General features: G+C 32.2%; 1 protein-coding gene and 1 long non-coding RNA gene across 8 annotated transcripts in view; one reads left to right on the top strand and one right to left on the bottom strand.

The window, feature by feature from the left end:
• LOC126880627 (protein lap4-like) overlaps positions 1-17,077 on the top strand; it is a 506,864-nt gene that overhangs the window by 202,303 nt on the left and 287,484 nt on the right. For all 7 annotated transcript variants that reach the window (XR_007696657.1, XM_050644639.1, XM_050644640.1 and 4 more), the window contains exons 6-7: positions 7,975-8,151; positions 10,667-10,768. Coding sequence is in view for 6 of the 7 variants with exons in the window: in XM_050644639.1 (XP_050500596.1) it covers positions 7,975-8,151; positions 10,667-10,768 (279 nt within the window). In the remaining variant the exon portion in view is untranslated. The remainder of the gene's footprint in view (positions 1-7,974; positions 8,152-10,666; positions 10,769-17,077) is intronic.
• LOC126880637 (uncharacterized) lies at positions 1,371-11,035 on the bottom strand. The gene is made up of 2 exons (XR_007696660.1): positions 10,875-11,035; positions 1,371-1,515 (listed from the first exon to the last, which is right to left on the bottom strand). It is a non-coding gene; the product is annotated as an uncharacterized LOC126880637 (long non-coding RNA).

Below are 17,077 nucleotides of genomic sequence, written 5' to 3'. Positions count from 1 at the left end.
CCTATATGAGGAGACAAAAAAACCTAGCCGACCCTGTCTCCAAGGCCACGAGCCGCCACTGATGTCAAGAAAAAGCCTACGATAGAAAAAAGGGTGGAAATGCATAGTTGCATTTTAAAATGTATAAAATGAATCCAAAAGTGCATAAACATGCTAAAGAGGTATATTAAGTGCTCGATTTTGTCACTCGGGGATTGTTGGGGACGCTGTAGACAAATACGCTGATTTTTACATAATAACCTGGGAGACCAGGGACTCTTCTTTTAGGGATTCTATACCTTAGCCAAGGAGCATTTATATTTAAGGCATTGTCACCGCGTCATAGCACGTGACGTCACACGATACCAACACGATATATTTAAGTCGTAAGTGTGTTCCTTTTTAGAATCGTTTAGCTGAGTACACTGTAATTCAAGCCATTAGACATGTTTTTAAATAATATTGGAAAATTTCTATTAATGTACATTTAAAGAAACATACTCTACCCTAACTTGTTTAATTTAATTCGTATAAATAGAATTTATCTTTTTCATCTTTACTCAGATTTGAGTACCTAAAACTCCTTTTCCTAGACGAAAAGAAGGCAAGTACGTGGCCAAAGTGTCCTTTATTTGCTTTCTTCTATATTCGTCGTCTCTTGTGCTTACATATTGTAAAAGCCGGAGATACAGGATGCAGCCAGAAAGCAGTTTCTTAACCAAAAGTCTTGGATTTAAATATTGTTTATTATTTTTATTTCAATTATTCTAATTGTATAAAAGTAGCAAACTGTGTATCTAGGGCTTTTCGTATTACGAGAGATGTCGCTGTTTTGCGTCTCAAAAGGTGGAAACATTGCATCGCGATGTTTTCCCTTAAATAGGCAGGATTGTTGATATTTGTTTCAGAGTTGTGACTGCATAGCTCCACTGAGGATGTATAAATGCTGAAATAGCTATATGGAGATGGTGGTCCAACTCTGAATCAAATACAAACAAAAACTGCCTTTATCCTTTTATAATATAAAGCGTTTTTATAAAGCACACTTGTTCGGATTACACTCTAACTGCCATCGAACAAAGGTGACATTTTGGCATAAATTGGTAACATTTATTTGACAGTTGCGGTGATGACACTTCAGATTTGTTTTTATTCTTTACTATAAGTATTTTTTTATTATATTTATTGTTTTTATTATTGTACTATACTGTACCTATATTGACTGTATTTCGATTTAAACCACTTCTGATGAAATTTACTAAATAAAGAAATAAAGACAAGATCTTCATTTATTTTAGTCAAAAAAACATATTACTTGATTTAATTTGAAGGCAATTATCACTAATTACTAGGTATTATGACATAATTGCTATCATAAATAAGAAGTATAATTACTAATAGCGATGTGTAATTTTTATTAGCATAATTATAGTTTTGAATTAAACGCAACTCTGGTAGCTTCTTAAAAAGTCGTAATGGATCAATTTTATGAATAGACATTTATAATTTTCCTGCTGCTTCTTTCTTTGTCTTCACCTGAAATTAATACTCTATTAGTGCTTTTAAATGAACTAAAGTTGGTTTCAGTCTATACAAGGTAGGGGCAAACGTTTAATTATATCTCTTGTTGATATCGATATTTTTGTCACGTTATGCAGTTTACTTTGAGTTTTATGGTGTAAAATCTGTATGGTATTGGTGCTGGTGAATGCGATAAGTAATGGATTTTTGCAGTCTTTGGATTACTATTACCTCTACTCCTCTTTCACCTAGTCTGATACAAACATACACATACAAACAAAATCGATGTCCAACTTAATCAAACCATGAGAATAATCACTGGAACAATAAAATCAACCCCAGTGAGATGGATCCCTACTTTGAGCAATTAGTGTTGGAAAATTCTCGAGAATAAAAAATCAGAGAATATTCTTGATATGGAGAATTTTCTGAGAATGAACCCTATGACGCACTTAGGGATATTGTTGAAGATGAAATATGGTATTAAAAATCATGAAATTATACACAAAACTATGAGACTAAACAACAGTGTTCTTTATACAGAGAGAGTCTGTAAAGTGGAATAAATTCAATATCTCAAATACTAATTGTTTTTTTGGAAAATGCTCAGACCCGTCGATTAGTATTTCAAATTGTCCTTTTTGACATTCAATAATAATGTATACAGGGTGTCCCAATTTAGAGATATGACGTCATCGTCGATTTTCTTAAATGGCAACACTGTCATTTTGATAGCTAATTTGATAGGGTTTGTAAAGTTATACATAACTGCAAAATATCAAATTTTTATTCTCTACCATTTACAAGATAATAGAAAATAACAAAGTTATATCTGTAATTTGGAATATATTCAATAATTAAAATACTAACTGTTTTTTTGAAAAATGCTCAGACCCGTCGATTAGTATATCAAATTGTCCTTTTTGACATATAATAATAATGTATACAGGGTGTCCCAATTTAGAGATATGACGTCATCGTTGATTTTCTTAAATGGCAACACTGTCATTTTGATAGCTATTTTGATAGGGTGTGTAAAGTTATACACAACTGCAAAATTTCAAATTTGTATTCTCTACCATTTAGATGATAATAAAAAATAACAAAGTTATGAAAAAGAAGTAATCAACTAATAATTGAATTTAATTATTTCAATAAATTAAGCAAAAACTCATAATGTTGCCCTCAATTATTGTCAAATTGTCAATGGGCAACGTTATGAGCATTTGCTTAATTGAAATAAATAAATTCAATTATTATTTGATTACTTCTTGTTCTTCATAACTTTGTTATTTTTTATTATCTTGTAAATGGTAGGGAATAAAATTTTGAAATTTTTCAGATGTGTATAACTTTACACACGCTATCAAAATGATAGTGTTGCCATTTAAGAAAATCAACGATGACGTCATATCTCTAAATTGGGACACCCTGTATACATTATTATTATATGTCAAAAATGACAATTTGATATACTAATCGACGGGTCTGAGCATTTTTCAAAAAAACAGTTAGTATTTTAATTATTGAATATATTCCAAATTACAGATATAACTTTGTTATTTTCTATTATCTTGTAAATGGTAGAGAATAAAAATTTGATATTTTGCAGTTATGTATAACTTTACAAACCCTATCAAATTAGCTATCAAAATGACAGTGTTGCCATTTAAGAAAATCGACGATGACGTCATATCTCTAAATTGGGACACCCTGTATACATTTTTATTGAATATCAAAAAGGACAATTTGAAATACTAATCGACGGGTCTGAGCATTTTCCAAAAAAACAATTAGTATTTGAGATATTGAATTTATTCCACTTTACAGACTCTCTCTGTATATAAACAAAATACAAAAACAACAGAGAAGTACAAAATTTAATTGATAAAAAAATGAAAGTTTCTTCTTAACAACTAGTTTGGGCTGATTATCGGAGAATAGGCCATTTTTGGGAAAAGTTATTTACCAGCAATTTTATTGCTAGAATCGAATCTTATGATGGTATATATTAATAATATAGTTATGCAAAGTCCGCAGATAGTGTGCTACTTTTTTTATAAACAAAATGGCGCCCAAAAATCGTGTTTTTTTCAATTTTTGCTCTATAACTCCAAAGATTTTAACTTTACACCAAAAACACCCAAATAAAAATTCACCGCAATTAAATTCTGCATAGAGACGTGTTTTTCCCGATTCATTTCGACGAAAACTTTCCCCGGAAAAAGCAGGTTTTTCCAACAAAATCTTTAATTTTCAACTAAAATTTTAGATAAGTAATTGTTAATCAATAATTAAATAACTTGGTAATGTAAAAGCCCGTTTCGTATAGATTATAATTCCAGAAGCCGATGGAAATTGAATGAACAGTTTAGCAACAATTGAATTGTTAATTAAAAATTTACGGTCGCTATAATAACGACAATAATTATGGTGCATAAGAATAACTATGATTTTTTCATAAAAATCCACTGTACCTATCTAATGTACTTTACATTAAAATTGGCATATTTAAGCGGCCTCAGGAATATTTTAAAATTATAAACAATTTTTTGGCTTATAAACAAATAGATTATCTCGGGAAATATTAAACTAAATTAAATTGTAAAAAGGATATTCGAAAAACAGCGGCAGGACGCTTCTTTTAAAAGAAAAAACGTTTAATTATGATGAGTAGTTCCTGAGATACAGCCGGTCAAAGTTGACCGGAATTTACGACAAAGATATAAACAATAGGATCATAATTTTCAAACCATCACCTTTTTATTTTTGTTCTCTTTCTCCACACCAATTTTCATATCCTTAAACTACTCAGAACATATATTATTATAATAAAAACTATCGATAATACGTGTGAAAATTGCCAAAAATAGCAAAATTCCAATCAAAAATTAGGTTGGAGAAAATGTAACACTCGAAGTTCAAAATCTGTATACGTTAAAAAAATGCATTTTCTCGGCTTCCCATGGAGCAATTTCCTTCATTCTTTTTTTGTTCCCAAGTAACTCGAGTAGAGCCATCGAACTAACGCATTATTAAATGTCAAGCTTGCTTTTGTTTTGTTATAATAAATTAATTTATTTATTATAACACAAAATTTTAATTTGTTTACATAAAAATTGTTTAAATAATTATACAGCTTTCAAATGAGAATATTTATATTTTTAACTTTAAAAGGTACACTTGTAGTAAGTTTATCTAAAAAAAAGCCTACAACTGGAAAAAATATGTAGTTTTCTGTTCTTATAAATAAATTAATTTAATGTAAGAAAACAAAAGCCACTTTTACATTTAATAATGCATTAGTTAGATGGCTCTACTCGAGTTCCTTGGGAACAAAAAAAGAATGAAGGAAATTGCTCCTTGGGAAGCCGAGAAAATGCATTTTTTTAACGTATACCGATTTTGAACTTTGAGGGTTACATTTTCTCCAACCTAATTTTTGATTGGAATTTTGCTATTTTTGGCAATTTTCACACGTATTATCGATAGTTTTTATTATAATAATATATGTTATAAGTATTTTAAAGATATGAAAATTGGTGTGGAGAAAGAGGACAAAAATAAAAAGGTGATGGTTTGAAAATTATGATTCTATTGTTTATATCTTTGCCGTAAATTCCGGTCAACTTTGACCGGTTGTATCTCAGGAACCACTCGTAATAATTAAACGTTTTTTCTTTTAAAAGAAGCGACCTGCCGCTGATTTTAGAATGCCGTTTTCATAATTTAATTTAGCTTAACATTTCCCGAGATATTCTTTTTGTTTATAAGTCAAAAAATTGTTTATAATTTTAAAATGTTCCTGAGGCCGCTTAAATATTCCAATTTTAATTCTGTAAAGTACATTAGATAGGTATAGTGTATTTTTATGAAAAAATCATAGCTATTTTTATGCACCATAATTATTGTCGTTATTATAGCGAGCGTAAATTTTTAATTAACAATTCAATTGTTGCTAAACTGTTCATTCAATTTCCATCGGCTTCTGGAATTATAATCTATACGAAACGGGCTTTTACATTACCAAGTTATTTAATTATTGATTAACAATTACTTATCTAAAATTTTAGTTGAAAATTAAAGATTTTGTTGGAAAAACCCGCTTTTTCCGGGAAAAATTTTCGTCGAAATGAATCGGGAAAAACACGTCTCTATGCAGAATTTAATTGCGGTGAATTTTTATTTGGGTGTTTTTGGTGTAAAGTTAAAATCTTTGGAGTTATAGAGCAAAAATTGAAAAAAACACGATTTTCGGGCGCCATTTTGTTTATAAAAAAAGTAGCACACTATCTGCGGACTTTGCATACCTATATTATTAATACATACAATAATAAGATTCGATTCCAGCAATAAAATTGCTAGTAAATAACTTTTCCTTGTATTTTGCTAATTAGCCCAGAGTAAACAAATAATGCAAGTAATGGCTGTGGTGATTTAATCAGAAAAACATGAGGTCTCAGGTTCAGAATATATTTCTATCATTAGCTCATCCTGGTCATCTACATTCTGCATTTCAATGTACTGATGAGAAGTTGTGGGATTTTATTTTTCACGAGTCGTCAGCTCAGTCATGGATTGGTCTACATCTAAAGGGGCATTTAGACGGGCTAGTTTTGAAGCAATATTTTGCCGAAAACATATATTTGGTATGTTTCTGGCAACATTACAGCCATCTAATGAAAATATCGCCGTTGGGCTGAGCCATGTGTCCAAAATCTTACTAATATTTGAACACTATTGCAGTGCCTGATGCGTTTCCGATAAAATCGAACTGCTGTGGAAAATTCTGCATGTTGCTCTGTATTTCCTCTTTATTTCCTGTACTCTGTTGAAATTTAATTTGGTTTTGTCAAAACATACAAAGAAAAGATGAATACGTGGTCAAATGAAATCACAATAATGTTTATTAATGCAGTAGATCCAGAGTTGTGGAACTTGGTATACTTCTGGAACTATGAGACAGATGGAAGAGTAGTGCACCCTGAATAAATACATTAAACTAAAACTGTTAATATATAAATAACAATTGCTAATCTTGTTGAGCTTGGTATTGCGTTTCTCATGTTTGATCTTTCTTCTCTATTCTTGGCCCTATCATATTTATTAATAGTTCAAAATCACTTTTTGACATTCTTGTAAAATTCTTAAACAAATAATTGTCTAGCATTATTTCCATAGTTAAATTACTCATTGATTCACGTTTACTTAGAAAAGCCGTATTCACATTTTCCGTTTTGAATTTTTTTTATGTATCGTTTAGCACGATTAAGGACGCAGCAACTCTCAAGAGAATATTCTCGTTCTCGAGAATATTCTCGGCAGTCCAAACTGTAGGTTCAATTGGAGATGGACGATCGCAGCAATATTTTGCTGAAGTTATAAGAATCCACCAATCTAGCATTTCGAGAGCTTTAAGAAGGTATAGAGAAAGTGGAGGAAACACAAGAAGACCGGTTCCAGGACTTTCCAGGTGCACGAACCCCACATATGAACGTTACTTACATCTGCAGATTTTGCATACACATCATGTTACAGCTAGACAACTGCGAAATGATGTTTCCACAGCAGCCCGTGGCCTGTAATGTTCGGTTCGTAAAGTGCCAATTAGGTTAGAAACAGATTAAGGGAATTTGAAATCAGAGCCAGAATGCCTGCTACTCCTCCACTGTTAACGAGGGCACATCGTATGGAACGTTTAAGTTTTGCATGAGGACATGTCGATTGGGATCATAACGACTGGGCTAATATTCTTTTTATTGATGATGATGAGTCAAGATTTATACTTTGTGGAACCGACAGTGCAAAAGTGTCTTGTTTTTCCTTGACGATTTTTATTTTAGTATGCTAGTATTTTTGATATTCAAATTTTTTTCTAAGATTTTGAAGAAAAACATACAGCTGGTCTTAATAATTAAATAGAATAGTCGCCAATAGCCGGTAGAATCCTATTAAGGTATTTCCGAGACTGCTTCACAATTTGTTCGTATTCTTTTTCTCATGAGCATTTTTCTGCGCGTCACAGTTTTTCGATTTATTTCTAACGCATTAAATTGTATGTGACAGAAAAAAAGGCACGTCTGTGATTAGAGACATTTATAACATTTATTCTAGTTGTCGATAGATGGCGCTATAATCGAAAAAAAAATTATTTACGAATTATAATATAATATATCTACGAATATATCCTGTACAATTTATAAGACTATACAAATCAAAGAAAATACCATTTTATAAATGCAATAAACACAATTGATTGATGTGACAACTGTCAGATTTAACTAAAATGTCATGTTTGAATAAATGTTATAAATATGTATTATCACGGACTTACCTTTTTTTCTATCATTTGTGACGCTCTGAAAAATGCTCATGAAAAGGACTTTACTTATTTGTTCATATAATATTTCATCTTTCTTTACATTTATGAGCCTAAAATATATATTTAAATTTTGATTGTCTTGTCTTTTCCAGACTCCATTTGTCAGGCACAACACTCCTCATCCGAAAGAGTTAAAGGCTAAGGCCCATAAACTTTTCGGAAAAGGTCAAAATTCACTAGAGGAAAGCGAACAACATTCCAACGACAACAGTGCAAACACGCCCGAGGCCCTCAATCTACATGTAAAGCAGGTTCCTGAATCGCCACAGGTATGTAATATTAAGCTGGGATCCGATGGAGTATGGCGTGGCACTCTTCACCAGTTTACGTCGGCAAAGATAAATAGAAAATATGCAAAAGAGAGTGCGGTTGGTGTCCCACGTTACTGTGAAATTAATAAAAAAAATTTCTTTTTGATAAATTCGGTCGGACCATTCCAATGGAGGATGTCCCTTCGAGTATCGAGGGTATATACCACACCAGTGTTGGCGGTAGTAATTTTAGTAAGTTGGTTAATTCATATAATGATAAAAATTCCAACACAACGTCGTTAGACCACTCGATAATAAAATTACCACGTCATTGACCGTATTAGCCCCTCATAGTCTGTATCAGCCTATGACTTCCTTCGAACCGTGTTTATTTACCGACAAACGATGGGAGACTTCGCGCCGATCCAGGCCTGTCAAAAATAGAGTGTTCGGTCATAGTCCAAGGATCGTAAATCACAAATTTTGAGGTAAATAACGCTATTTTGCAGAGGATCAAGTACTAATTGCAAGCTGTGAAAAAGATGCAGATTATATGCTTAGAAAGCTCAAATATGGATACGAAAAATGGGGGATGAGTATGAATATTCAAAAACAGAATATATACGAATAGGCAGTGAAGACGAAGACCCGGATTTGGAAATTAGACAAATAAAAAGGTGCTACGAATACAAATATTTTGGAAGTATCATCTGCAGTAAAGGAACAACGGAACAAGATATCGATTATAGAGTGCAACAAGGCAGGAAGAGTGTTCAAATTCTGAATTTGACACTTTGGTCCAACAGAGTTATTTTGAAAACTAAAATGAGAATCTACAAAGTAATTATTGTAGAGCCCATTCTTACATATGGAGCAGAATGTTGGCAAATGACAGCAAAAGGAAAGAAAAAAGTTGACACGGTTGAAATGGACTACCCGAGAAGAGCTTGTCGTATATCAAGAGCAGAACGTAATACCTAACACTACAAGTAACACAGATAGAGTACTGTTACAAAACTGACTTTTCTTTTCTATGGTCTTTTAGGCACTAATATTTAGTTTTAGTTGACTTTATTTATTTTTAATAACTTACTTCTAAACAAATGCAAAACACTGAATTTATATCCTTTATTTTACAACTACGATATCTAATTTATTTATTACACCAAATCTAATAATTTATCTACATAATTACAAATTCAAAAATACCGCGCTCGATACATATCAAAGTACCCCGACGTATTAAAAATGACAACTGAACTCTAATTCCAAAAATGTCTATTTATATAGTTATGTAAAATTAGTCTACTGAATTCCAGAAAAATCGGAAGGTAAGTATTATTTACAGAACAATAAAAAAAGATCTATCGATGGCCTTCTAGATACGCTGATTGTAAACAAGTTGCTTCTGTCTCGCCCACAGAAAGGGTCTCAGACAGTTCGCCGCCAGAAGCGTCCGGAATTGACAGGGCCGGCCTGGGACGGTCACAGTACATAAAACTTGGGAAAGAATAGAAACTAGACAGTTAATATGGTATGGACACGTGCAGCGGATGGACTACAACAGATGGCCAAAAAGAGCTCTGGAATATAATCCAAGTAATAGAAGGAAACGAGGAAGACCAGTCAAGTCATGGATACAGGGTGTTATGGAAACCACGAAAGACAGAGCCATTGACGAAGACACCTGGAGAGATAGAAAAAGATGGCGATCGAAATGCGGGAAGCGGCAGAAGCTGTAGGACCCCCGCTTATACATACATAACCAGGCGCGGATCTAGAAATTCATAATAGGGGGGCCAGACTTATCCCAAACTCAAATATTATATTTTCCAGATTTAGCCATACGACTCACACTTACTCTAAGGATAAAATACACTATATAATCCCAGATACCTACGGTATCAAAAGGATTGATAGACAATTCACGACTATTAATCTCACTGGTCGTTCTTTACCATGAAGATTAACTTTTCTACCATCAATGGGTAGGTACGCATGGATTATGGTATCGCCATGGTACGCATGGTATCGCAAATTTGAAACGTGACTTTTCATGAGATAAGGTTTATACCCAGTGTAATGTATTTGCGTTTTAAAATATCATTTTTGTTATTCTTTGAATTGAGAAAAATATTTCCGTTGTTTATGGTTCCACCGGTACCCAAACAAATGCGCCTGTAGATTATTTTTTAGAGAAGGGTGTTTTATTAGATTTTATGGATTCTTTCAATTCTTTGGAAGCGGTTTTCGTGTAATTTAGTGTTGTACTGAAGACTTACAGTTTAGAGTTAACAGAAAAAAAATAAATAATAAAAAATACTTATAGACAAAATACGATAGGGGGGTCCATGCACCCGTTGACCCTCTATTTCAACGCTATTTCACGTTGCGTTACTCTTGTCTTTAGTTTTTATCTTTTTCTATTACATATTTTGTATTTCTCTTCACGTGCCACTCCACATTCCGTTGGATCCCAGCTTTACACCGAATGGTTGCTTAAGATAATTAATAATTTTATTATTTTGTATAGATAATTGAACCTCCTCCAACTCGGACCGACTCTGCAGTAGGTAATGGACAAGTGGAGGAAAGTGAGCATAGCCATGATGAACATGATGAAGACACGGATGAGGTGAGTGCACAAATCAAAATATAATTGAATAATTAAGGAAGTTTTTAATGTATATTTAATCTGAAAATTAGTGGTATTAAAATAATGATAAATTTTAACAACTCACCTTTAGCTTTCTTTAGAGATGTTATAGTTACTTTTTTTAACAAAAATAATATCCAGTGAATACATTGCTTCAAGAAATGGCATCTAGGAACCTTGAAACGCTTGTAGCTTATAGTTCAGAGAAATAAGGAAAAAAAATATCCTGTTGGTGACACATCCCCCTCCAGGCCGAAACCAAATTTTTTGAGTAGTATGGATATCTATATTAATAACCTATATGTTTCCTGCAGCCGATTTTGATGATATAAATAGTTATAAACAAATGAAGATCAAAAAACGGTAAATTTTCGCTATTTCGTCTATAACCAAAAAGTACAAGTTTTAAACAAATTTGAAAGTGAGAAACTCATAAACCGTATAAAAAACTTCAATATGGCGTTCGCTCAATATGTCTATCCTTATTGGTTGCTTAGAAAATTGCAAAATAAATCATAAATTTTGAGTTTTTATAAATATTCATAACTTATGTAAAAATTAAAAAGTTATTTAATTTGTTTTTCCCAAATTAATTTTTTTGCAACACTATAAGTCAGAAAATGATGAAGTTACAGTAATACTTTGGATAGTTTATGAAAGAAGATTTACACTATTAATTTAATTAAAAAAAAATGACGAAAAAATAATTCTAAATATTGCAAAATTATTTTGCAAGAACATGTGAATTAAAAAAGGGGGGGGGGGCTAACTTCATCCCTAATTGTCCTAGAATTGTTTTTCTTTCTAAATGTGTATAAAAATTCAGTCTTTCATAAACTGTCCAAAGAATTACTGTAACCTCATAATTTTCTGACTTACAGTGTTGCAAAAAAATGAATTTGGAATAAACAAATTAAATAAATTTAAACTATTTGACCAATTGCTTTGAAATTTAAAATATAATTTAAGCACATGAAGTCTCAGCATTCCGTGTAATAAGAGGGTTCTAACTTAATTTTTACATAAGTTATGAACATTTATAAAATCTCAAAATTTATGACTAATTTTACAATTTTCTAAGCAACAAATAAGGATAGACGTATTTAGCGAACGCCATATTGAAGTTTTTTGTATGGTTTATGAGTTTCTTATTCTCAAATTTGTTTAGAATGCTTCACTTTTTAGTAATAGAGGAAAAAAGCGAAAATTTACCGTTTTTTGATCTTCATTTGTTTATAACTATGTATATCATCAAAATCGGCTGCAGGAAACATATAGGTTATTAATATAGATGTCCATACTACTCAAAAAATTTGGTTTCGGCCTGGAGGGGGATGTGTCACGGGAAAAATCTTATTTCTCTGGAATAGACATTTTGCTTTATACTCCAAAAAACGAAGCCAAAAAGGCACTTGAGAAATCTAAAAATTACTTAGCACTATTTTTGAACTGGAATATCTGTGGGAAGTGGGAAGGCAATAGAAATAGCATACTAGCTCGTGGTTATCTAAATTTTTACTGTGTCATGGTTGTTTATTAACATTAAGCAAAAAAAGCGACTTTTTCCATACTTTTCAATATTGTGAAAACATTACGGATTGTAATGAAAACGTCTAACAGACGACTTTCTTGAAAATACTTGCTCTTTAAAATTAGATTTTCTAAAATGTTATTTCAAATGAATCCCGAAAGTAAGCAGTTTTTTTTAATTGTTTATAATTATATTATTTATTATTAAAATAAACAACAAATGTATCTAAAACACATTTTAATTGAGTTTTAAAATCTCATTTTAAAGAGCAAGTTTAGGTCGCCCCCGCTAGCGAAATTATTCCGATTCGATTTTTGTGCACAAACTTACTCAAAAAGAGGTCCGTATAACATATCCACAGGGTGCCGAGAGTGCCGTGGTCGAAAAATTGTTTAAACAATTTTTTTTAAACAAATTCACAAAAATAATTTTTTCATTTCGAACAATATTTTTTTAGGTAAGTTGGGTCATTGTGAGCAAAAAAGGTCTCTTGTAATTTTTCGGTAAAATTGATTGTTGCGGAGTTATATTTTGCCCATTTCGCATTTTTCAAATTTTAAATCGCGTATAACTCGACAACAATCAATTTTAGAGAAAAATCACAAGAGACCTTTTTTGCTCAGAATGTCTCAAATTATGTATGTAAAAGCAATTTGTTAGAAGTAAAAAAATATTTTTGTGAATTTGTTTAAAAAAAATTGTTTAAACAATTTTTCGACCACGGCACCCTGTGGATGTGTTATAAGGACCTCTTTTTGAGTAAGTTTGTGCAAAAAAATCGAATCGGAATAATTGCGCTAGCGGGGGCGACGATACTGCCCGATCTATTTCAAGAAAGTCGTCTGTTGAACGATTTTCTCTACAATGCGTAGGTTTTTGTCAATATTGCAATAAAAGAAAAAAATCGGTTTTTTGCCTAAATGTTAATAAGAAACCATAACGCAGTAAAATTTTGATAGTTACGAGATGGTACGCCTTTTCTATTGATTTCCCCCTGATATTCCAGTTGAAAAGTAGCGCCCAGTAATTTTTCGATTTTTAATTTCCTTGGTTATAAAAAAAATCACCTGTAGCTTTCTTTAGAGATGTTATAGTTACTTTTTTTTTAAAAGATATCCGGTGGCGAATACATTGCTTCAATAAATGGCATCAATAACCTTAAAACACTCGCAACATAATTTTTCTTGACATTTTGTTTTAAATAAAATTCTAAATTAATCTAAAATGAGTATAATTCCTCGATGAAAAATCTTGCGGTATATCGATTGATAAGATAAAATATATATCTGGTTTTGAGGTAATTATTTTGCAATTTTTTACCGGGAATTCACGAATTTATCCTTTATCTCATTTTCATATAAATGACATGCATGCTTAAACTAATGAAACATTTTCGGGGAACTAACATTACTAATTTTGTGGAATTTGTTGGTTTTTTTACTAATAGTAATGACATTTCTACTAATCCTACATAAAATATGATTTCGATTGTGTTGGCTATATTTCAAATTTGTAACAGTTACTATATTATACCGTAACGTCGCATCGTCGCGCAAACATCTTAAATTAATAAGTTAGAGGTGGGAGTGCATTTTAAAAAAGAACTGTTCTCAAGTCAATATATTAGGTCTTAGATAGAAACATAATATAGTGGACTCATTCAGGATCCATTCAATTAGTTAATTATATTATTTTCGTTCACTGACACGTCTAATATCTTTTCTTTTGGAAAAGCGTTGTAGATATTTTACAGTTTTGTTCTTCGATTAGAGGATTTTTTTAATTAGGTACTGCCTATATTATTTTAATTTTGAATTCAACAAAAAAAAAAGTAAAATGTAAAGACTGAAATAGTTTTTGTACACACTTACGACTACTGAAAGACAGGGAGAAGCGTACTTTTGAAGTGTGTAAAATATATAAATAATAGCTGAGCGCTTTCGGCTTATAAAGCCATCTTCAGAGCTATGCTACAATAAAAAGGTCTCTAATGAATATTTGATATTGGAATTCAAAAGGTTTAACTTACGTCAATAATTTCAAAATACTACTCTCCCTCTCTGTTCATAGTGGTATTTTGAAATTATTGACGCAATGTTGTTCTGAAGTTATTTCCTTGTGGCATTTTTATGATTAAGTATTTAGATGGGAAATAAGCCACAATTAAATTTAAAAAATAATTTTATTAACGTTTCAAAGCCCAAATCGGGTTTCGTTGTCAAAATACAAAATACTACTAAAATAAACAAAATTGTTGTTGCTAAGTAAAAAAATTCTTCTAATAATTTATTTAATCTGACCCATTTGTATATTATACATTTTAAAGTAGAAGACTTTAAAATGATATTGCCAATATTTATGAGTTGCGTTCCTGGGACGACTTTACTAAAAGATAGTTCATTCGATTACATGAAATTAATCCCAACTCAAGAATATCCGTCACAAAAAAATCATAGCATGTGATCTGTCTTTAAAAAGACAACCAAATGCAACGATGACAGTAAAATTCTCGCTTTAGAGATTCCATAGTATCCGGATCAACTGTTACCCAAAAAATTCGTGTTCTACGGGTCAAAATACATAAAAAAACTTGGGTAAGTCCATCTGAATTAAGGAGGCCGGTGTACCCCCTCTGGCGACAGGACTAGTTGACCAAGAATCATTATTGGTCAACATACAATTACTAAAACAATCGGACATTGATAGCTTCTGATCTTTTTGTTTGATTATTTAAAGTAATGTTCAAATCAGTTAGCCCACTCTGGCTCTCATGGCCTCATGTATACCCTTCTTCCATTCAAATTTCTTAAAACTGTTTTCTAGCGCAAGGTGAATAGTTTGGGAGAAATGGGGTCCCCTTGTCTCACTCCCCATTGTAGTTTGATGGGATTCGTTTTTGTGTTTTCGTCAAGCTTTTTTTGCATGGTGATATTTTCATATATTTTTAATCACATTAGTGTATCTTGAACTTCTAAGTGCGTTTTCTAGAGATTCAAGCACAAACCACAATTCTATGGAGTCAAATGGTTTTTGAAAATCCACAAACGCCATATTAATTGGAACATTATACTCGGTACATTTTTCTATTAGTGTTCTTACGTTGTGCAAGTGGTCTATGGTACTAAAATGTTTTCTGAATCCAGTGTACTCGATAGGTTGGTAGAAGTCGAGCTTATTTGTTAGGCGATTGGTTATGATTTTGGCTAGTAATTTATGCAGATGTAATAGTAAGGGTATTGGTAGGCAATTCTCGATGTTTGCTTTTACGGTGTTTCGTATTTTCACTCGATTTTGTCGATGTCCATTCCAATATAATTGAAATTATATTAGAAAAATATTTTACAGTTGTTTTGGAACGAATTCTCTATGATCCAGCCACCTCTATATTCCAAATATCACTGGTACCGTTACTCGTGGTAGGCTGGTTCTACCAAAATCAAAATTATTTTTAGCTGATTCGTAATCGCATATAAACAAAAATTTCTTCACCGAATGACGTATTATAGGACAATAGAAAAGAGAGAAAAAGATATTTGCATATAATTTAAACTAGCACGAAAACGCGATTCATCTGCGTGGGAGTTTAATAAACGTCAGTGGTTAGTAATATATTTTACTCACCTCGCTCTCTAAAGTGAAAGAAGAATCGTCGGCTTGCGGTCGGTTTTTAAATCGTGTCACCTACAATTTCTTATTCGTAAATAACAATTTTATGCAAGCCTTGTACCGGACGTCCGACGATTAATCAAAATTACGAAACTCTGCAATACCGTGGAGATTCTTTTAGTGGATATATATATCTTGTAATTTCCTCTCTTTGACAGCTGATCGATGGTGCCGACAAAAAATTTAATCATATAATTTGTAGAGGTTAATTGAACATGATTAGACCGATAAAAATATGTCTAGTATAATTTTATTAGTCTCCAATTTGAATCATGATTTATGTGTAGATCATTATTTTTGGATAGGTAAGAGCTAGAAACTACAACCGTGAATTGATTTTTTTTGTAATCTCGTTATAGCTATATATACAAGAATCTCGTATATGTATCATCAGTCTGCTGAATTGCAACCGATATAAGGGATACGTCGAAATTAGCTTTTTCGTTACACTGCTCCCCTCTTAGATCTGAACGTTCCAATCACCAACTATATATGAAGGCCCAGGATGGTAGAATATACAGGGCTCTTCAGCTCTGCATAAACCTCTCAAGAAGAAATAGCAGTCTACAGTGGCGGCTCGTGACAATTTCAGTTGGTGGGGCCTGGGCCGCATATAAATTTGACGAAATTACAATAAGAAAAAGGAAGAATGAAAAACATGGCTCAAAAAAATATATGCAGGTGCTGTAGTGAGCTGACCCAATAACACGCACACACACATACTCGTACAACCCCAGCCTCGAGAGATATGTGTTCCAGTGGAACAGTGGGACCCACATGTCCAAAGATCAAATCGGTCACACTCCGTAATGAAGTGGTACCTATCTGACCCTCAAGCTATACCACCACCTCTCCCCATCGAAGGACATAACAAATGGGGAGGCTTTGTACTGAACGTTACTTTGGATGCCCTAAGTAATGGGATATCCTCTTATTACTTTATGAGGTTAAGCCACCTGACTTTATGGATAGCTATAAAAGTTATTCTCCATATTAATGACTTAGTTGTTGTTCGAATTACAACAATACTTCAAAACAAGAGTGTTTGACCAGTGCATACTCCCAATTCTTACATAGGCATGCCAAACATG

The sequence above is a fragment of the Diabrotica virgifera genome, chromosome 2, assembly GCF_917563875.1.
Source record: "Diabrotica virgifera virgifera chromosome 2, PGI_DIABVI_V3a".
Taxonomy (NCBI): Eukaryota; Metazoa; Arthropoda; class Insecta; order Coleoptera; family Chrysomelidae; genus Diabrotica; species Diabrotica virgifera.
Note: the sequence above shows the minus strand (reverse complement) of the source record. Positions and strands in the feature narration are given on the sequence as shown.